Source organism: Eleutherodactylus coqui, chromosome 6, assembly GCF_035609145.1.
Source record: "Eleutherodactylus coqui strain aEleCoq1 chromosome 6, aEleCoq1.hap1, whole genome shotgun sequence".
In the NCBI taxonomy this organism is placed as follows: Eukaryota; Metazoa; Chordata; class Amphibia; order Anura; family Eleutherodactylidae; genus Eleutherodactylus; species Eleutherodactylus coqui.
In genome coordinates, this window is record NC_089842.1 from 143,054,032 (window position 1) to 143,076,497 (window position 22,466).

At 44.3% G+C, this 22,466-nt stretch overlaps 1 protein-coding gene across 1 annotated transcript in view; it reads right to left on the reverse strand.

Moving 5' to 3' along the window:
* LOC136631485 (leukocyte immunoglobulin-like receptor subfamily A member 5) overlaps positions 1-22,466 on the reverse strand; it is a 41,374-nt gene that overhangs the window by 14,277 nt on the left and 4,631 nt on the right. The window contains exons 3-5 of the mRNA XM_066605786.1: positions 16,294-16,566; positions 13,158-13,454; positions 1,842-1,871 (exon numbers count right to left, since the gene is read on the reverse strand). Of these exons, the coding sequence (XP_066461883.1) occupies positions 1,842-1,871; positions 13,158-13,454; positions 16,294-16,566 (600 nt within the window). The remainder of the gene's footprint in view (positions 1-1,841; positions 1,872-13,157; positions 13,455-16,293; positions 16,567-22,466) is intronic.

Consider the following 22,466-nt stretch of genomic DNA (forward strand, 5'->3'; position numbering starts at 1 on the left):
TAATCTCCCCCAGCATAGGCCTAATAATGTAGCCGGTGTGTCAAAAAGAAATGCCTACTGGAGAGTTTAGTAAACACGGGCTATGTTTACATCACATTTATGGCTTCTATTTAACATATACACTGGCACTGTTCAAAACCCTCCAACATAACCAGTTCCCCTTAATACAGACTATCCCAGAGAGGCATATAACTTGTACATTCTCTAATTTTAAAGATTTCCTGAAATTTCCACCACACCCTAAGAATGAAGAGTATTGTGGGGGCCCAGAGAATCTAATAGCGTACATTCCCCCCAAAGTAAACAACAATATCCTAGCTATAGAATCTACTGTATTCTCTTCACTATCTCCCCCACCCTTATAAAGGTTGCATTGGGGAAGCCAAGAAATAGGTCCACAAGTAAGGAAGAGATGCTCCATCTACTGTTTTACCCAGCTACATCTTCCCCAATCTTATATGGGGTACTTGCTTTTTCCATAAGAGATCTTCCTAATAATGTTATAGGTGATCCATACCTGGGAGTTATGGAGAATAAATAGCACCTATGGCATTATAATCATTTTGATTATATTGACTCTTTTTATCAACGATAGTGCCAGCTTTTTTTCCAAACAGAGAAGGACCAGAAGTATTCCAGATAAGTGCTATATAAAGCAAATTTAAGTGAGCGTGCACGCTGAGCGAGTGTGCACGGCTGTATTGCTGGGCCATAGGAGTGTGCTGTTTCTTATGGCCCCGCTTCACACGAGTGTAAGCACAATTGTGCACGCCTCAGCACAATGTATTTGCGCTCTGTACAAGACTTTTTACCCACGTATCTGTGTATTTCATTGCACTTATTCTACCCACAGGGCGTGTTCTTGTGCATGCAGGACACAAAGATGCACTGATTGAAATGGCTAATTCGTCTAATGAGTTCTAGATATGCACTTTTGCACCCCCCACTATTGAATTCTATGGGGACGTTTGGTGCACAAATACGCAGAAAAATAGAGCATGTTCTGTTTTCTTTTTGCGTGTCTGAAATGCACGTACAATTCTCTGAGTATTGCCCTGTGAAGCCTGCCTCAGGGTGGCATCACACGAGTGTGTGTTTGTGCGTACATTCGTGCGCACATAGGCGCGCACCCCTGTAAGCGCAAAAACATGTGTGCATACAGGTGTGCGCATTGCCTGCAATGGAGCTGCAGCTGCTGCGGGCAGCTCCATTGAAGGCAATGGGCTGCCGACGCCCCTAAATTGTTTTTCAGGGAAGAGCTTTAACTATAAGCTCTTCCCTGAAAAACAAACATTTTAGTGTAAAAAAATAAAATAAAATAAATTAAAAAAATACATTAAAAAAAATTATATATATACCTGTCCGCCTCTGCCATGTCCCCCGTGGGGATGAACAACACATCTGACACATGCGGCAGATGTTTTCTTCATCCCCATGGGGAATAAAGAATTCCCTATTTGCAGCTGTCACACATACTCTCCTTTCTTCAGCTGCCAGGGCTCAGCCATGTTTTCTCTGTTCTGTCCACGGCTCTGCAATGATGTTCTTTCAGCAGGCGGGGAATTAAAATCCATGCCTGCTGAAAGATCCGTTTCCGATTGGCTGAGGCGCTTAGCCAATCACAGGCAGCTCTCGCCTGTCATTCATTCAGTGAGAGCTGCCTGTGATTGGCTGAGGTGCTTTTCCACCCTCTTATTTTACTGCTATACTACCAATAATATTACATTCAGGAAAATTAGTGATTACTCCGATTTTGTATGGTGCTTTAAGATGCCTTTTGTATTTTATGTTGGATTCATTTAGGCATCAACTCAGTTTTCTCTGATTAGTTAAAAACTTACCATCATCGGTAACAGTTATTTCTTCTTTTTCTACAAAATCAAAAAACAAATATCAATGTTTAAGAAAATACAAGTGATTCTTCCTTTTATTATATGCACAAAAACAAACGTTATTTGATTAAAAATTAATAATGTACACAAATACGACTGCGTAAAGAAGCTCTAATTCAAAAGATCATAACTGTTGGACAGCTTGGCAAACTTATATAAAATGCCATAGAGTAAAGTTATTTCTACATAACAAACCTGAAGGAGGAGGTGAGCTGCTTCAAGACTTCAAGAATAGAATCTGACTGGAGGCTGATCTACCCAAAGCCACACTGAGAAGTCCCATCAGGACAGAGGACCAACCATGAGTAGTGTGGCAAGCAGGGATCACTTGCCTGCGGATCGCCAGCCTCTCGCACTGGAATGGACATCATGTGCATAGAAATTACTCTCAAGTCAGGATTTCCTTAAATTTCGCAGCACACAAATAGAGTCCAGCATGTCACAACTGTCCCTGGTTCACAAATCATAGGGTCACTGTCACCAACCCCTCCTGGGGTGTCTAAAGGGCGTCTCCCTCTATCAGACTAGTAACGGCCCAGAACTGGTCCACACTGGACCTGAGGCTCCAAGTTCCTGATGCAGCATCTTCACACCACCTCTCACTGGTCCACACTGGACCTCAGACTTTCAGCCCTTTCAGCTCCACTTGTAGTAGAAATGATGATTAATTAGTGTAAAATGTCCATTGATTCGTATAAAATAGATGTATTACGCAGCTGTAGTGATTTAACTCTGTAGAGGCTGATAGCGGCATAGTTTAATTATGGTAATTGCTGGACAATGGCATGATGAAAGGATGTGTGTGTGTGTGTATATATATATATATATATATATATATATATATATATATATATATATATATATATATATTTTTAGCCCAGTGCAGCCACTCTAGGGTTAAGTTACATAGGTATGCAGTGAAACTGAAAGTATATATTGGGTTTCTCTCCAGCCCTTCCCCACCTCCTCCTCAACTTCTGAGACAAAGGAACTGGTCTTTGCCTGACCGCATGTTGAGGGGACAATGGCTAGTTTGTACACAGGGCCTGAGGAGGTGAAGGAGAGGGAGGAGATTCTTTATAGCCTAACCAATAAAAATAAATATTATGTGCCTTAATAAAAGAAGCTCTGGGATTGTAACTCCCCAGAACTCTTTTTAGGTTCACACTGGACACGTGTCTCAGTCTGAATTCTTGTTACGCGCATATATCAGAATTTAGCAATTAGGCTACGGAAATACCCCAGAACCTGCTGGAGAAATTCATATCCAGAACAGTGGCATGCCTGGGTGGGCTGTAGGCTGTGATCAGCAGCAGTCTGGATAAAAGAGAGATCGGGAGATCAACAGATGAAATCAGTGGGCCCACTATCTACAGAGCACAGTAAGATTGCTTTAAGTTAATGTACCTGTGGGAACTGATTTCCAACTGTTAACCTCCCTGTCCCTAGGCCAGACTGCTGGCAATCACCAAAGACAGGTAATTTAGTTTTGCCTACTTCAAATTTCCACCGTGTAACCTGTCTAGTGGTATTCTGTATGCTTTGAATGTCGTGTTTGAGGCAATTAAAGACAGTGTACACAAGACCAACAGACAGATTTTGTGAGGGTTAAATTTGAAAGACGGACTCTAGTGTATAGTAAGGCACGTTATGAGCATATAAGCTTTGAGCGAGCGTGTCAGAGGAAAATAGGTGTCTTTACTTGTATGATCAAGCACGTCATGTTCTCATATTTAAAGGGATACGTGGAAATTATAGCCGTGGTGTTTGGTGGCTGGATACTCCAAATATTGTTGAAGTCTTGGTCACCGAATATAATCGTCAGTCTTTGTGTATAATCAAATGTCTTGTCCAAAGTGTGTGCAGGGTTTGGTACTGGGGATTACTAATAGAGGGTGGGCTGTTGCACAGATAGGCGAGATGTATACTTTAAGCTACTGAGGGTATTCCCTAGTAAACCCGTCTGTTCCTTTTGTTTTGTGTTATAGAGTTAATGTGCATTGTGATTTGCGGGGAAAGAAGGGATTCTACCAGGAGGATTTGAGAAAGGTGGAATCTAGTAAAGGAGTACTACTGTGCTCAGCAATTCAGGACAGGATAGAATGAGCAGGCAAAGTAGAATTGGGTATAGGCCCAGGTTGTCCAGGGATTCCAGAGAATGGGGAACAAAGCAAGCAAAGATAAGGGCATAGAGCATGTGATTTAGTTGCTGAAAGAAAGGAACAGAGTATGTTCGGAAATGAGAATAATGGAGGGGGGGTTGGGTTGTATACAGAGAATGGAGAAATGTTTTATGAGATAAGAAGGGGGCTTTGGCAGACAGAGAGGTACTCCAGGCTGCTGAGGGGTGGTATAGGGTAGTGGGGATGTGTATTACCTGTATCATAAACAACGTAATGTCTTTGTGTCAAGGTCCACTGCGCCCCCTTCCTCCCATGATGGTGGTTGCGCCTGCTGGACTTGCCATGCCAACAGTGTCCAGAACCCCACATGGTGTGATGTCTGCAGCAATTGTGGGGAGCCCCGCCCCTTCCTCCTCCAGCAGCCATCTTGTCTCACCTGGAAGCTTCGTAACCCCAAGTCCCACCCCTTCCTCCTCTGGCAGCCATCTTGCTACACTCGGGAGGCCTAATTTCCCAACGCCACAGTATCCAGTGTTAACATCATCATTGTCTGAAGGTTTTGTTTGACCAGACTTTATTACACTCCAAAATGTGGCCACTTTGAATGTGTGATAAGTTCATGGAAACAAACCTTTGTTCCTTGCAAAGATGCAGCTTATAACATAGTAGATGACTAAGCTGGTTTATAGTGTATAGAAGATTGGAGTTGATGCATGGAGGACTGAAGCCAAGGATCCATGAGCAGGGGACGCTCTCTCATATTGTGTCCCCAGGGGCTTTCTGTTTTCCGCTGCCTGCTTCTGCAGTGGATGTTCAGACAGATGATGTTAAGGAAGGCTCCTACAGATGGAATAATATCCCTACAGTCACCCAGCAAACTTTTTCACGCAATTTGCTAAAAGTAGTCTTGGTTTTTATGTGAGAAAGAGGGACTTAATCGCTCAGAGTAGGATGTCAATTCATCCGCATTCTTTAGTTTTTTCCTTATGTCTTTGTATATTTTAGAGTCAGACAGGATAATCAAGGTCAAACAGTGTAATTCCCTGAATGCCATTAGACTGGGTGGCTGGTAATAGTTTTCTCTCCCAGTATATTACACAACACGCCTCTACTCTCTTGCTTGTGTTGCACCCTCTTGTGTTAGAAATGCTAACTGCGACCAAAAAAAAAAGACAAGGGTATTTTCGCTCAGATTCTGCTCCATACAATGTCACCTTGACCTACAATGTGCTTGTTTTTGTGCCTCCTGGCATTTCTTTTCAACGTTGTACTACCTTGAACCCGGCTACTCTTTTTTTTTTCAATTGAGTATGCCAGTTCGAAAGGGGGGGAGGCATAGGTGATCTAGGTATTGTAGATCAGCTATTGGTTTAAAAGAAAGAAAGAAAAAAAAAAAAGGAAAAAATTTTGCTACAAGATTCTGATCTATTTGAAATAGAACACCAACCTGATTATTTAGTACTGATGCAGCAAGAAACTGCAGGTATGCAAACAGTTACTGGAACCCCCTGTTGACAATGCATATTTTGAGCTTTTTGTAGATGGTACCAGGGTGAGGATTGACGACTCCACATTCGATATGCAGTGGTCACACAACATGATGTCCTAGAAGCAGAAGCTCTGCCTCCGCATGTCTCAGCACAAGAAGTGGAACTGAAGGCCCTCACTGAGGCGTGTATAGTGGCGAAAGGTAAGACGGCAACCACTTACACTCATTCTTGGTATGCATTTGGCATAGCTCATGATTACGGCCCAATATGGAAGGCCAGACAGTTTCTTACCTCAGCAGGACAACCAATTAAGAATGGTGCAGTGGTGCAGAGTCTCATGGAGGCCCCACTTTTACCTGATAAGGAAGCAAGAGGCAACGCCCTCGCCGACAGCACAGCATAGGCAACGGCCCTCAAGCTGTGAAAGAAAGAAGAAAAGAAGATACTGACAGCACAAGTCAGAGGCAAAAACTTGGACATTGACAAAAATTTGGACATTAATATGCTAAGGACTTTACAGTTACAAGCCAGCAAGAAAGGAAAGAATGAATAGACTAAAAATGGGAGAAGCAGAAACAGGACAGTGTATGGCGAACACTCAACAGTACTTGCCTATCACAGTTCCTGTATCCCATGATGGCCCAGCTGACGCACGGAAAGAGGCACCTAGTAAAAGCAACAATGACGTTGACACTTGAACGAGGACGGGTGACTCCTGGGTTCTCTGTAGCTGCTGCATCATTTGTCCAAACTTGCATGATCTGTGCCATAGGCGACTCAGGACAGAAGGTAAAGGTGCCCCAAAGACACTTGCCTAGACTACTTTACCCATTTCAGGGATTGCAAATTGACTACATTCAGCTCCCACCTGTTGGGAAGTATGAATATGTGCTTGTTGTTGTTAATATCTTTTCAGGTTGGAGGCCTACCCTGTTACAAAGGTAAATGAGTAGGTAACCACAAAGAAGCTCATGAACAAGGTAATCTGCAAATATGGGGTGCCAGAAGTGATTGAGTCAGACAGAGGTACAAACTTCGCAGGTGAAATAATGCAACATGTCATGTCTGCTCTGGGTGTATCCCAGGCCTTTTATACACCCTTCTGCCCATATAGTAGTGGAAATATAGAGCGACTTAATGGCACACTAAAGAGAAAGATGCTTAAAATGACGCAGGAAATAGGGCTACCCTAGCCAGACTGTCACCCAATAGCACTATTCAGTGATAGATCATGCACTATCTCCCTGTTTGGGTCAGCCCCAAGGCTAGGTTGCTACTATCCCCAGTAGTTACAATTACAATCTGATGTGTTGACTAAGTATGTGACTTCCCTTGCCAAAGCACTAAACAAAGTCTATGCAGAGGTGTTCTCTACCAGACCCAGAGGCAGACACTGGGACACATATCTTGCAGCCTGGGGATTGGGTATATGTCAAGAAGTTCCTCAAGAAGCACCCTTTTGAGCCTCGATTTGATGGTCCCTACCAGGTGCTTCTGACTACTGCCACAGCTGTGAAACTAGCCGGAAAACCCACTTGGATCCACGCTTCACACTGTAAGAAAACCTCAGATCCGGGAAACCAGGCTTAGTTATGCTGTGGACATTGCTTTTGTTGGGGTTAGTTAGAGAGGGGGCAGATCTTGAGCAATAATCACTAGAGAGAAGAGTGGCAACTGGAATCCTTGGTCAGAGGAATATGAGGGTACGGTTACCTTCTGGTGTAACTCATCCAACGCTCAAGTAGCCACATATTCCTTCGACTATTGTACTGTGATCCCGTGTCTAGGAGCAAAACCCCACCGTGGGCCAGATTCAGCCCGGTCCAGCTGGTTAAATGACTTATATACCCAGGGAATACAATATGTTTGCATCACTGATAACGTCTGGGGAGAAGACGGACGCTATGAGGGATATGGCAGATGCTCATGAATGGAAGCCTTCACCTAGCCCTGTGTCCGTAATTAACCCCCTACGCCCTAAAATAAAAACCTTGAAAAACATGATGGCCATAGCCGACCCTACCTTCGAGGACACCATGACTGTAGAGACTGGCTACTCTGACCAGAATCTCTGATTAGAGTGAATGAGGTTACACCCAATAGTTACCATAGAGCGAGAATAGAGGCTAGTTTTGATCTACACGTGTACATCAACGCAATAGGACAGCCAAGGGGGGGGGGGGGGGGAGGTACCTGGCGAGTTTAAAGCTAGGGACCGAGTTAAAGCTGGGTTCGAGTCCATTTTTTCCAATCATTATGGTAAATAAAAATGTGGGCTGGATTAATTATATTTATTAGAATCAGCAGCGGTTTATAAATTATAACAGAGATGCCTTAAAAGGACTAGTCGACCAATTAGGACCTACCCCGACTATGACTTTTCAAAATAGAATGGCCTTAGATATGATTTTAGCTGAAATCTAAAAGATGTCTATAAGATGATAGGGGAAACTTGTTGTACCTACATCCCAGACAACACGGGACGCACAGGTAAAGTCACAGTTGCCATTAAGAAACTGACCGCACTATCGGAAGAGCTAAAAAGAAACTCAGGAATAACTGACCCTTGGGACCAGTACTTTTCATGGATGAGTGGGTGGCAAAGGATCCTGGCCCAGATAGGCGCCGCTGTTTTGTGTGTATTCATTATCTTTGTAGTTCTAGCCTGCTGTTTTATCCCCGGTGTCCGGAAGACCTGTGAAACTGCTGCTGAAAAGGCCGCTCCCACAATGAGTTTGCTGGACGCATCCCCAGAAGCAGTGGACAAGTCCTACACCCCCTTGAAAACCCTAAATCCAACATACAACACACTCCAGATTGTAGGGCCAGATCACCCTCCTTGGAATTACGAGTCAGTGACTACGGGGGACCACTGGGCTAGCTGTGGTCCAGTCGCAAGGACTGTGAAGAACCCGTGGTTGGCTCGGAGAGCTCGTCTTGGTTTGCTCAAAGGGCCTGCCTAGATTTGGGTTGCCGAGGAGGGTCAACCGGAGAGGACTGTATAAACTAGATGTATTACGCAGCTGTAGTGATTTAACTTTGTAGAGGTTGATAGCAGCATAGTTTCATTATGGTAATTGCTGGACAATTACCTACCCCCTCCTCAACTTCTGAGACAAAGGAACTAGTCTTTGTCTGACCACATGTTGAGGGGACAAAGGCTAGTTTGTACACAGGGCCTGAGGAGGCGGGGGGAGGGAGGAGATTCCTTACAACTTAACCAATACAAATAAATATACATTATGTATGTCATATGTTATACACCCATAAAGGGCAGGTATTATGTGTTTTAATAAAAGAAGCTCTGGGATTGTACCTCCCCAGAACTCTCTTAAGGCTCCACACTCGACACATGTCTCAGTCTGAATTCTTATTACGTGCGTAATAAGAGTTTGTAATCAGAGTTTTGCAATTAGGAGGCTACAGAAATACCCCAGAACCTGCTGGGGAAATTCGTATCCAGAGCACACTGAGCTAAATGTGTCAGTGCGCCTTCACACTGGAAAGAAAATCATGTGAGATTTGTGCTTTGCAGGATGCACAAATCACGCACAAATATGAAACCCATTTAAAATGGCAATGTTTTCCTGCATGGCACCGTGTTGCAATTCTATGCATGAAACACTTTGCAGTATGTCCTTTCTTTTGTGATATCACCCATTGTTTCCAATAGGTCCATCGCCGGCCCCATTGAAAACAGTGGGAGAGCATCACAATCTTCTACCACGGCTGTGACAGCCGCAGTGGGGATGAAGGGAAGCACCGCAAGGAGGCGAGTGTGTTTCCATGTGAGTTTCCTAGCATCCAGGGGTTTTCAGAAGGATTATGAGGGTGATATCGGGCTGTGAATCAGTGTGGAGGAGCCCTCAAAAACTGATTCTTTTATGTTTAGTTTCCGCCACACCCAAAAGGTGTTAACCCTCTCTTTCTGCAGTACCAGAATGCCTGTGTCTAGCCCTCTGCAGGCCACCATGTGTATTGCACTCACAGTAGGAACAGTCAGGATATCTACAAATTTTAAAGTCATAGTTGTCAAACCATACTCTCCAAGTCATCCACCGAGTGACAATAAAAATCCAAACACCTGCTGCTCTTCTGCAGTCAGCGGCAAACTATAAACCGCTACCTCCATTTTGCTCCTTCACGCTAGTGATTGCAATATTGTTGTGAGAAAATATATTCTCATGTGATGTCTTTCAAGTGTCAAGGCAGCTTCAGCCTATGTAACTTTAAACTACGTGAAGAACATCTCATCTGGATATAAAATAAAAAGTATTTTCTGGGGAAAATTTTGTCCAGTGTGAAAACACCCTAAAACACTGGACACAACTGATATGGATAGGAACTAGCCTTAGCACTGTCTCACATGAGCGTATGGTGACAGCGTACTACTAGTGCAGGTTTTGTGTGCGTAGTATGCTATACCAACATCCCATAGGCGGTCATGTTGCCGCTCACATGCCCATAGGGAGACATGGACGCTCGCATAGCAGCTAAAAGCAAGTGAATGTGATTTTTGTTTCCAGGGGTGCGGATTGCACGCGCGGGAAGAGATTGCAGCATGCTCTATTTTCCTGCGGATCCCCCAGGGATGGCTTGTATTGAAGTTAATGGAAGCCGTCCCTTCCGCGGCACACCTGCATCTTTCACTGCGTACATGCCGTGGATATGCAGGAAAGCAGGAGATTCGAAAGCAAAGAAGTTATTGTGTATGCGCCTGGCATGTTGGCCGGTGTGTCTGGATGCATCCGCCCTGCTGTAGAAAAGATCCGGCCGCGACGGAGGAGACCCGCGCTGAATCCAGAGAGTTAACAAGCTGTCTTTTATGCCAATGTCTGTGAGCCAAGGGCTGATTCCGCTGTGGGATTCAGCAGCGGAATCCTTGCGTGCCCGTGTAAATGAGGAATTACGAATATTTATCTTTTGTACTTAAATGTCTGTAAATATGTGTTACAAAATTGTAGCAGCCTACATTGAGCTCCTTGTACTCTCATCAAGTTCTAATGCCTTTATATCTCAATAGCAGATAACCCAGAGTCTATGGACCCCCAAGGGTTAGTGGCTAAATTTCGGATGGCTTATAAACTCTATTATTACAATTCCTTCAGTGATGAATGTCAGCAGCAGGCGGCAGTAGTATCACAGAACGTGTACGGACCCCCAAGGGTTCAGTGGAGAGATCTCAGGGGGTCTTTAAACTTTATATATACTTTTCAATCTGGACTGTTAGCAGCAGACAGCAGTAGTATTAGCAGAACGTTTCACCAGCAGATATTACAGATCATACATACATTACAGTTGTAGATACATTAATATACAGGGTCGATCACAGAAAAGAAGTTCAGCATCACAATCTTATAAAAGCTGTCTTCCACATCCCCAGTGGCGGTGCTCAGTAGCACAGCTCTCATTTCTTATACTGCTGAAGTAAAATGAAAGCTGCTCTGTGATTGGTTGCTATGGACAACAAAGGTTTTCTTTTAGACAACTTTCATAAGAGTGTGGTATCGGGCTAATTTTCCATGGCCCATCTTGTATATGTTAAAGGGGTTGTGTCAGGACAGAAATGTATCCCCTATCTACAGGATAAGGGAAAACTTTTATGATTGGTGGAGATGTGACCGTTAGCAATCCCATTGATTCTAAAGGTCTCTGCAGGAATGGATATTGCTGAGCAGTTGAACTTGCTTACCTCTAGCACTCCCATTGAAATGAACGGGCCCTCGGCACACATGCAATTCTGTCGCTTCAACCATGTAGGACACATCCACTTTCAACGTTCACCAGACTGACAGAGGGTCCACGGTACAAATAAGGATTGAGAATTCCTGATTTATTTTAGACTTTAAGGGCGGACACCCACTGGCATTTTTTTCTCCACTGCGCTGCGAGAGTAAGTGAAAACTCTCGCAGCGCAGTGCGAGAAAAAAGCCGGGAGCACTATCTGTAATTGGCTGAGCGCTCAGCCAATAGCTAAGCACTAGCTGCTATTGGCAAAGCACTCAGCCAATCAGCACAGACCTTTCAGGAGGCGGGGAAAATCCTCGCCTGCTGAAAGTGCTGGACAGCAGTGTCAGGGAGCCAGCCAGAGGATGCGTCTGAGCGGCGGAGAGGTTAGTAATTTAAAAAAAAAAAGTTTTACCACTTATTGATGATTTTCAGGGAAGGGCTTACATTTCAAGCCCTTCTCCGAAAATCATACTACAGGGTTTGCCACAAACCACTGCTTTCAATGGGACCGGCAGCAGCGTCGATCCCATTGAAAGCAATGGGATAGCATGTTGCACTTCTGCCACAGCTGTGACAGCTGTGGCAGAAGTCCGCGATATTCTCCATATCTTTTCAATGGGGCTAGCGCTGCTGCCACTGGCCCCATTGAAAAGACTGATGATATCCCAGTCTTATTGCGGTGTCTTTCTTGCGCTGCGAGGCGAGAGTTTTTCACGTGCTCTCACAGCGCAAGAAAGAAAATATCGCCAGTGGGTGTCAGCCCTTAAGGGGTTAAACACTCCTGTGTACTTGTGTATTTTGTATTATTGTAACACCTTGTTTTATGGTGGGGAAGGGCCTTCAGAGGGAGGTGACATGATTTGATGCAGCTCAGCTCTAAAACAGTAAGCAGCAGGGAATAGTGTTGAAGGATGTTTGGGCATGCCCCCTCACATGACTGCAGCGGATTCCTCAGACTGGGGGGGGGGGGGTGCAGGGGCCTGAGAGACTGATCACAGGCTACAACAGGTGGAAGAGTGTCCAGATCACTGGGTAAAGGACCCTGCAGCGCATGGGATGAGAGCGAGTCTTCCTCTTCGTTTTACCCAACACTGAGGCAGCAGTAGTGAAATGTTCTGTACAGGGTTTAAAGATGGGAATAGTTGCAAGTGTCCATGCACTATGGAGCAGCCCATATCAGGCAGGATACATGCTGCCAGAGTTTGTAAATGTGTTAATTCCTCCAGGACTCTAAGGAATAAAATCCCTGGCTATTATAGGGCTACCTGTAAGGGTTAGTAGTGTGACTGTACGATATTAGTTATGGGACCATAGTTTAATGCATGGCCTTGTGCAGTTAGATGATAGGATGGTGTAATGGTAAATGTGTAGGATGTAATATGTGATGTTTATGCCGGTTGTAATAGTGCAACAATGCAGCGGACATATATTAGCATTGTGTATTTAGAGTCCTATGTGACGCATTGATAGAGCTATGGACAGCAATGTATTGTAGTTGTTGTAAGGTGTGGGAAGACCTCTGTAGATATGACACCAATGACTTTGGGCATCCAGTGAGTGAAGGATGCATCTCCTATAAAGCATGAGAGGTCAGGCTATAAGGGCTGGACATTGGAGTGAAATTGGTATCATGCACAAATAGAGAAGGGTCATGACATAGGTGTCTTGCTGCCACAAAGCTAAGAGAACCCAAAAGGCAATGTGTTAATGCCAAATATTGTTTTTGTTATTTTGGGTTTCAGTGAATATTCAGTTACTGTCACTTTAAGAGAATATCTTGGTACAGAGAGTTATGATGTAAGGCTCAAGTACGTGTAATAATGTTTTGGTTCAGTAAAGTTTATTTTTGATAAAAATATGCTGTCCTTATCTCCCTCTGTCACTGCTGGTCGTCACGTACCTTCTACCTCTTATATACTCACCATTACATTCTGTAGCTGTCACTTCATTACTGATTGGTGCTTCAATAAATTGGTTAGGTTCTTCCTTTACTTCTATTACATAAGAACATCTGTATGCTCTTGAGGAGTTAGAGACTTGAAAAGTCACTTGTGGAGAGCTTTCCTTAAGAGGCAAATCTCTTATCTGCTCCCTTCCTAAATACAGATGAAAGCGCTTAACTCTGAACCCCTCTGGAGGGTCTGGGGCGCTGCAGGTTATTAGGAGCTTAGGGTCTTCTGGATTATCTTGCACACATGAGATATTCGGTTTCTGTGGATCTGCAAGAGATAAAGAGTTCTTGAGATATAATATATCCAATCATCACCCAATTGGAAATAATGAAGACAAACAGGGAAATCCCTTTAGTTTAGTAATTTATGGACTTGAAATCCTCATTATGTGATAAAACCATGCTGGATAAGCGGGAATGTTATGTGATATTCCAGCACTAGGCAGCTCCATAGTCAGTGCTCCTGAGGGACCTTCACACAGGATGGAGTATTCTGCAGCAGGTTGTGGACTATACCCCCTGCGGAATATTCAGCCCCAAAATCCACACTGCTAATGTGCAAATTTTGGTGCAGAATTGAAAATAGCAGAATCCTGCTGGCAAATCCACATGAAAAAACTGCAGTTAGCAGTTCAGATTTCCGGATTTCAGGGACGGCATGGAAACCTCTGGTTCAGTCTGCGGTTCTTGCTGAATTCTGTTTTTGACAATTTAGAAGGCACCCTATGAGGACACACAGGCTGCACACTGAAACGCAGCTTCAGCTGTATGGTAACAATATGATGTGAACCCAGTATAACTCTGTCTGCTAAAAAATTCTCTGCTCCTAGCCGAACTGCTGTATTTTGATCTCCGTTTTGTGTCCATAATATGGTGTGTCCCGGCCTGCCTGTGGGTCTCCTGGCCTGAACTCCAACCATTATAGTAATGTACAATGCTCGGAGTTACGGGACGCACTTCTGTATTATGGCAATAAAATAAAGGTCAAAATACAGCATTGTGTAAAACTACAACTCCCAGCATGTCCTGAATGTCTGGAACTGTCAGGGCACACTGGAAGTTGTAGTTCTATCAAAATCTCAACAGAAGGAAGTACAGGTTGGTAGAACTATAACTCTCAGTATAACCTGACACTTGCAGACTGATGGCATGCTGGGAGTTGTAGTGGGTTTAACTCCCCAACCAGCAGCATTTTTCACCCTAACCATCCCTCTTCTACTGGCATTATCCCCTGGCTCACGCCTTAAATGCGCTTCATCCAGCGATGCTGAACTGCTGTGGAGAAAGTCACAAAAACCTTTCTCCACTCCAAATTCATGCTCAGAACCTACAACCTTGTCCTCCACCATGCCAAACAAGTCTACTTCACCTCTCTTGTCTCCTTACTATCTCACAACCCTAAAAGGCTCTTTGACACTTTTTACTCCCTTCTCAGCCCAAAGGGTGGCTTCACACGAGCGTGTTTTTGTGCGTACATAAGTGAGCACCCATGTACGTGCAAAAACATGCGCGAATGCAGGTCCGTGCACTGTTTTCAATGGAGCCGCGGCTGCTGCGGTAGAGGATTCTGCTGCTGGTACGCCGTCAATTGATTTCAGGGAAGGGCTTTAAAGTGTCTTTGCTTACTCTACCTCCCCTCCTCTTCCCCTTGCTGTTGGGGTCCCCCAGGGCTCTGTTCTCACCCCCCTCCTCTTCCCCATCTACACAGCCCCTAAAGGACAAACCATCAGAAGATTTGGCTTTCAGTACCATCTCTATGCTGATGACACCCAGTTATACACCTCTTCCTGTGACATCACAGCAAGATTTCTTGAGAACGCCACCGACTGTATGTCCACTGTTTTTAACATTATGTCCTCTGTCTATCTAAAACTGAACCTCTTAAAAACTGACCTACTGGTGTTTCCACCCTCTGCTAACCGACCTCATACTGACACCTGCATCTCAGTGGGTGGGACCACCATAACTCCCAGACGGCACGCACGCTGTCTTTGAGTTATATTCAACTCTGATCTCTCCTTAATCCCCTATATCCAATCACTCGTCCAAACATGTCAGCTGCACCTCAAGAACATCACAAGAATCCGCCCTTTTCTCACCGTGCACATGCTATAAACTCTCACTGTTGCCCTCATCCACTCTCAGCTCGATTATTGCAACTCCCCTGTGCCAGACTCTCCCCTCTCCAGTCCATCCTGTATACAGCAGCCAGGCTCATCTTCCTGTCCAGCCACTCGGATGCCTCTGCCCTGTGCCTTTCACTGCACTGGCTGACTGTCAAATACAGAATTCAATTTAAACTCACTACCTTCATCCATAAAGCCCTCCATAGCATTGCACCGCCCTACATTGCCTCCCTCATCCCAATTCACCACCCAGCCCATGCCCGCCGCTCTGCTAATGAAATCAGATTAAGTGCCCCTTTAATTCGAACCTCTCATTTCTGTCTCCAAGACTTCTCCAGAGCAGCACCAGTCCTCTGGAACACACTACCTAAAACTATCCGGGCAATCCCCAACCCACAAAATTTCTGGTGTGCTCTATATATGCACCTCTTCAGGCAGGCATACCGTATCCCCTAAACCAAACCCTTCTGTACTCTGCCTGATAACATGCCCCTGCCCTACTGACTGCAATCCCTGCTAGCCGTAATCAACCGCCCACTGCAATCAGTCTGACCATTGTCTGTTTGTATAGCATCCCTCACTCTCCACCCTGCCATACCTTGCACTTTTCCAGCCCCTTTACCTTCTGTATCACCACATTATTTGTAGTATGTAAGCTCGTTGGAGCAGGACCCTCACCCCTACTGTTTCCATCAATTGATTACTATGTAACTGTGGTCTTGTTTCTGTTCCCCCTGTTTTGTAAGCGCTGTGGAATATGCTGGCGCTACTGGTTTAGCTATAGGGGATGCAGTTGCACCTTGGCCCAGGACCCTTAGAGGGCCCATAAGGCCTTTCTTCTGCATATAGGGAGCCCAGAACTATGAATAAAGCATTATAGTTGGGGGCCTTGTTACAGGTTTTGCATTGGGGCCCAGAAGCTTCAACTTACGCCTCTGGTTGGCACTAGTTATAAATAAAGATATTATAACATCTACTTACCTATTACTTGTAATGTAAGGACATTGCTCCACTCACTCGGCCCGGCATTAGTAAACTGTATGCATCTATAAGCAGAATTGTCTTCCTGCACATCTGTCACAGTAAAGTTATATTCATTTACATTTATGGCTTTGGAAGCAGAATATTCAGAATAATCGGTTTTTGTATATAGACGAAATTCTCCCTGATTATAAGGACTTGAACACCTGATTGTTACATCGTCTCCCTTCTTCACTACTTTACTGGGAAAGGCTCGAATTTCTGCTTTATTTCCTGGAAAAAATAAGTAAAGTGATGTTATTGTACAGAAATGTTATTTATGTCTTCTTCTCATTACATAAATTACTTAACCCCTTAGTGACACGGAATATTTCAGGTTTTTAGGTTGGAACATTTTTATATTTGTGCATCACCACATTCTGATAGCCATAACTTTTCTTCTCCCCCCACTGTAGTTGTATGGGTCACCAGGATTATGTCACAAAGGTAAAGGATGTTTAATTACAGTATGCACTTCTATACAATAGCAGAAATCTATTTCTATGATCTTGCATATCGGGAGCCATAACAATTTTATTTTTCCATTGACTTGCCAGTATGACAGGTTGACTTTTGCAGGCCAAGTTACAGTTTTCAATAGCATTCTTTTGGAGTGCATATATTACCTTTTAGCAAGGGTGTAGATACAGGCTCATGGGCCTGGGGGAAAAAGTTTAGCCGCCTGCATACACTACCATTACCAGTAACATAGTAACATAGTAACATAGTATGTAAGGCCGAATGAAGACATTGTCCATCTAGTCCAGCCTGTCTATCCTACTGTGTTGATCCAGAGGAAGGCAAAAAACCCCAAGGCCAGAAGCCAATTAGCCCTTTTGGGGGAAAAATTCCTTCCCGACTCCCTAATGGCAACCAGACTGTTCCCTGGATCAACCCCTAATAGTTCCTACCTGCCTGTATACCAGGATTGACACTTAACCTAATATTTATATCCTGTAATATACTTCTCCAGAAAGACATCAAGTCCCCTTTTAAACTCCTCTATCGATTTTGCCATCACCACTTCCTCCGGTAGAGAGTTCCACAGTCTAACTGCTCTTACAGTAAAGAACCCCTTTCTGTGTTGGTGATGAAACCTACTTTCCTCTAATCGTAGCGGATGCCCTCTTGTTACCTTTGTGGTCCTGGGTGTAAACAGATCACGGGAGAGATCCATGTGTTGTCCCCTCATGTACTTATACATGGTTATTTGGTCGCCTCTTAACCTTCTTTTTTCTAGAGTAAATAGTCCCAATTTGGATAGCCTCTCTGGGTATTCCAGTCCCGTCATTCCATGTATTAGTTTAGTTGCCCTTCTTTGAACCCCTTCAAGCACTGTGACATCTTTCCTGAGCACCGGTGTCCAGAATTGTACGCAGTATTCCATGTGAGGCCTGACAAGTGCCTTATATAATGGAAGGATAATGTTCTCGTCCTTCGCCCCTATACCTCTTTTAATGCACCCCAAGACTTTATTTGCCTTTGCAGCAGCTGACTGGCATTGGTTACTCCAGTTTAGTCTATTATCCACTAATACCCCTAGATCCTTTTCCATATCACTTTTCCCTAGCGGTACCCCATTAAGTGAATATTGGTGACATCCGTTTCTCCTGCCCATGTGCATAGTCTTACATTTTTCAACATTGAACTTCATTTCCCATTTTTCTGCCCAAGCCCCCATCTTATCCAGGTCCGTTTGTAGCCGCACATTGTCCTCCGTTGCATTAATTATATTGTATAATTTTGTGTCATCTGCAAATATTGATATTTTGCTGTGCAGCCCCTCTATCAGGTCATTGATAAATATGTTGAACAGAGTGGGGCCTAATACTGAACCCTGTGGCACCCCGCTAGCGACTGTGGTCCAATCAGAGTACAAACCATTTATTACCACCCTCTGCTTTCTTTCGTTGAGCCAATTTTTTACCCACTTACACACGTTTACGCCCAGTCCGAGCTGCCTCATTTTGTATATTAGCCTATTATGTGGCACGGTGTCAAAGGCTTTAGAGAAGTCCAGATATACAAGATCAATAGATTCTCCCTGGTCCAGCTTAGAGCTTACTTCATCGTAAAAACTGATCAGATTTGTCTGACATGAGCGACCCTTCATGAATCCATGCTGGTGAGGAGTTATTCCCTTAATCTCCTTGAGGTACTCATCGATGGCGTCTCTCAGAATCCCCTCGAAAATTTTTCCCGTTACTGAAGTGAGACTTACTGGCCTGTAGTTACCAGGCTCACTTTTGCTCCCTTTTTTGTAAATTGGAACCACGTTGGCAATGCGCCAGTCCAATGGTACTACTCCGGTCTTGATAGTGTCTAGAAATATTAGGTATAGCGGCCTAGCTATCTCGTCACTTAGTTCCTTTAGTATCCTTGGGTGTAATCCATCTGGGCCCGGTGATTTATCAATTTTAGTTTTCTTTAGACGCTTCCGCACCTCCTCCTGCGTTAGGTATGAGATATTTTGTGAGGGGTTCGTTTTATTCCCCTGCATCTTGTGTGGCATTTCCTTTTCTTTGGTGAACACACTTGAGAAGAAGCTGTTTAGTAGATTTGCTTTCCCTTCGTCATCATCAATGATTTCTCCTGCATAATGTAGTAATAGGGTTACCGACTGATAGCAAAGTCTTTTCTATATATATAAAATTGAATGTATGTCTGTCTGTCTGTGTGTCTGTCTGTCTGTTTGTCCTTTATGCGCTACTACACCATTCATCCGATCGCCATGAAACTTTGGGTAGTTGTTGAGTACACTCCTGGGAAGATTATAGGCATAGTACAAATATTCTATGATAAATGGCGCGTGCGCGAGCGTCGTCGACAGTTACGACCCCCCCCCCCCACGTAGATCGTTCGATTTCCATCATTGCCACTAATTCTCTCTCTTCCCGATGTTGTAGAAACATGAAATTTGGCACGAGCATTGATTATGTCATAAATAGGAAAAGCTAATGGGTCCCAACTCGATTATTCAATTCTAAGCGCCAAAGGATTAGCGTCCAAATTTTACGTACGGAATCTAATTTTCTCGCTTCCCAATGTCATGGAAACTTGAAATTTGGCACAAGCATTGATTATGTCATAAATAGGAAAAGTTAATGGGTCCCAACTCGATTATTCAATTGTAAGCACCAAAGAATTAGCGTCCAAATTTTACGTACGGAATCTAATTTTCTCGCTTCCCAATGTCATAGAAACCTGAAATTTGACACGAGCATTGATTATGTCATAAATAGGAAATGCTAATGGGTCCCAACTCGATTATTCAATTCTATGCGCCAAAGAATTAGCGTCCAAATTTTACGTACGGAATGTAATTTTCTCACATAGAAACTTGAAATTTGGCACGGGCATTGAATATGTCATAAATAGGAAACGCTAATGGGTCCCAACTCGATTATTCAATTCTATGCGCCAAAGAATTAGCATCCAAATTTTACGTACGGAATGTAATTTTCTCACATAGAAACATGAAATTTGGCACGGGCATTGAATATGTCATAAATAGGAAAAGCTAATGGGTCCCAACTCGATTATTCGATTCTATGTGCAAAAGAATTAGCATCCAAATTTTACGTACGGAATGTAATTTTCTCACATAGAAACTTGAAATTTGGCATGGGCATTGAATATGTCATAAATAGGAAAAGCTAATGGGTCCCAACTCGATTATTCGATTCTATGCGCAAAAGAATTAGCGTCCAAATTTTACGTATGGAATCTAATTCTCTCACTTCCTGATATATATAAATGAATGTATGTCTGTCTGTCTGTCCTTTATGCATTACTACACCATTCATCCAATTGCCTTGAGACTTTGGGAAGTTGCTGAGTACACTCCTGGGAAGATTATGGGCATAGTACAACTATCTTACGATAGGTGGCGCGCGTGCGAGCATCGTCGACAGTTATGCCCCCCCAGACAAAGATCGTTTGATTTCCATCTCAAGCACGAAAGCAAAAGGCATTACGAGCAACGGGATGAGTGTTCAACCAGAAAATGATGCACCGCCGAACGTTTCGCAAGACAATTGCTGGATATTGAGAATGCTGAGGTAACATGAAAGCTGTGCTGTGATTGGTTGCTATTTTTTATATTGCTGAGGCAGAATAAAAGTTGCGCTGTGATTGGTTGTTATTTCTCTTACGGCTGAGGTAACATGAAAGCTGCGCTGTGATTGGTTGTTATATTTTATACTGCTAAGGTAACATGAAAGCTGCGCTGTGATTGGTTGTTATATATTATACCACTGAGGTAACATGAAAGCTGCGCTGTGATTGGTTGTTATCTAGATATATAAAAACGAATGAATGTATGTCTGTCTGTCTTCGCAGCAACGCGCGACGGGTAAGCTAGTATTTTCATAAAAAAGAAATAGAAAAATCAAAGTGAAACAATGCTGGATGGAAACAGGATGTAACCCTCTGACTGCTGGGAAGGTGACATGTGCTCCTCATACAATAGTAAAGCAATGAGGACTATTTATTAAATGTAAACATTATGGCGCCACTAAGCCATGTAGCAGGTATGTAAGGGCTGTAAGGGGGGCATTACACATTGTAACTACTAAGGGATTTCCATCAGACGATCACTCAGGGGCCTTCTGCAATAACAGAAAGAAGTCAGCATGCGTACTATTGTATCTTGACGCCACCAGAAGCTAGGGGCTGACCTGGCTTTGCTGGGGTCTACACCCCTTGTCAAGCCCCTAGCTTCTGCTTGGCAGTTGAGACGGCATGGCATGTTGGACACTGTCAGTGTCGGGGCCAGCGTCTGTGGGGCCTTCCTAGCATGTTGGGCCGCTGTCACTGTCAGCTCAGTACAGTGCCAACGGGGGAAGCGGAGGCAGCGCAACAAGTACAACGGTAGAGCGGGGAGCAGAGGCTGGGGGAGCTGACCCAAGGCAAGAAGTGCAGCGCCAGAACGGGAAGCGCGCTGCCGCAACATCAATGATAGGGGTGCATCAGCGAGTCCATATGTGAGGCCGAGCGCTGGGAGGGAGTGGATAGCAGCAGCGTGTGTATTGATGTTGGTCTGGGCTGGAGGGTTAAGGTTAGGGTTACTTCTCCTGTCAGGCTTACATTATTAGCCGTAAATGCTTCCATGTTACAGCTATAACATGGAAACATGTAGAGCTAATAATGTAAGCCTCACAGCAAAACTAACCCTAACCCTCCAGGGCAGGCAAAAATCACTGCAGACACTGCTAGGACCTTCAAGAATGCAGCCAATCCTCCATGCAAGCCCTGCCAAACCCCTTCCGGTGGCGTCAAGGTACAACAGTACAGGCAACATGTTGTCCGTCATTTGTAAGTTTACGTCAGTCTTCCACGCCTGAAGTGCAGTCTGTAGAAAGCTTATATGTCCTTGTTTATTATATTCACTCCTAGCCATAAGTAGTAAAGTAGGAGAAAAATCTGCGATACCTCTGGAGAGAAGCTCAGTGAGGGCTCAGTCACACGGCGCCGATGCGCCCGTGTTCCTGCACGACAAGACAGCCACACTGCAGGTGCGGACTACTCTCCACACCGCCGGAAGAAAGAACACATGACCGGCTCCATTGCCGGTCATGTGTTCTTTCTTCTGGTGGTGTGGAGAGTCGTCCACATCTGCAGCGTGGCTGTCTTCTTTGTGCAGTAACACGGGTGCATCGGTGCCCGTGTGACTGGGCCCTGAGGTTAGTAGTGAGAGGGCCCTTGCCCCCCCCCCCCCTAGCTTATGGGCCCAGTCTCAATTGCGACCCCTGCAACTGCTATTGCTACATCACTAACTTTTATTAATTTTTTTTGATGTTGTAGAAGAGAGAGAAACAGAAAATTTGCAACTACTTTTTGGAATTGTTTTTACTGTATTTTATGAGTTGTTAAAATCCTATTGATACCAAATACACTATACAGACAAAAGTATTAGGACACGGTATGTTTTTCAGAGAAAGTGCTTTATTATTCTATTTAGTAACGTGTCGGCCATTCTTTCGCTTGTATTACAGTGGTAACATGTCGAGGCATACTTTCCACAAGTTCTCTCTAAGGCCGCCTGCAGACGGCCGGCTCGGATCCCCTGCCAGAATTCTTGCAGCGGAACCGGACCCGCACCCCTGCAGCGACCAGTGCGGCTCTCACCTGCT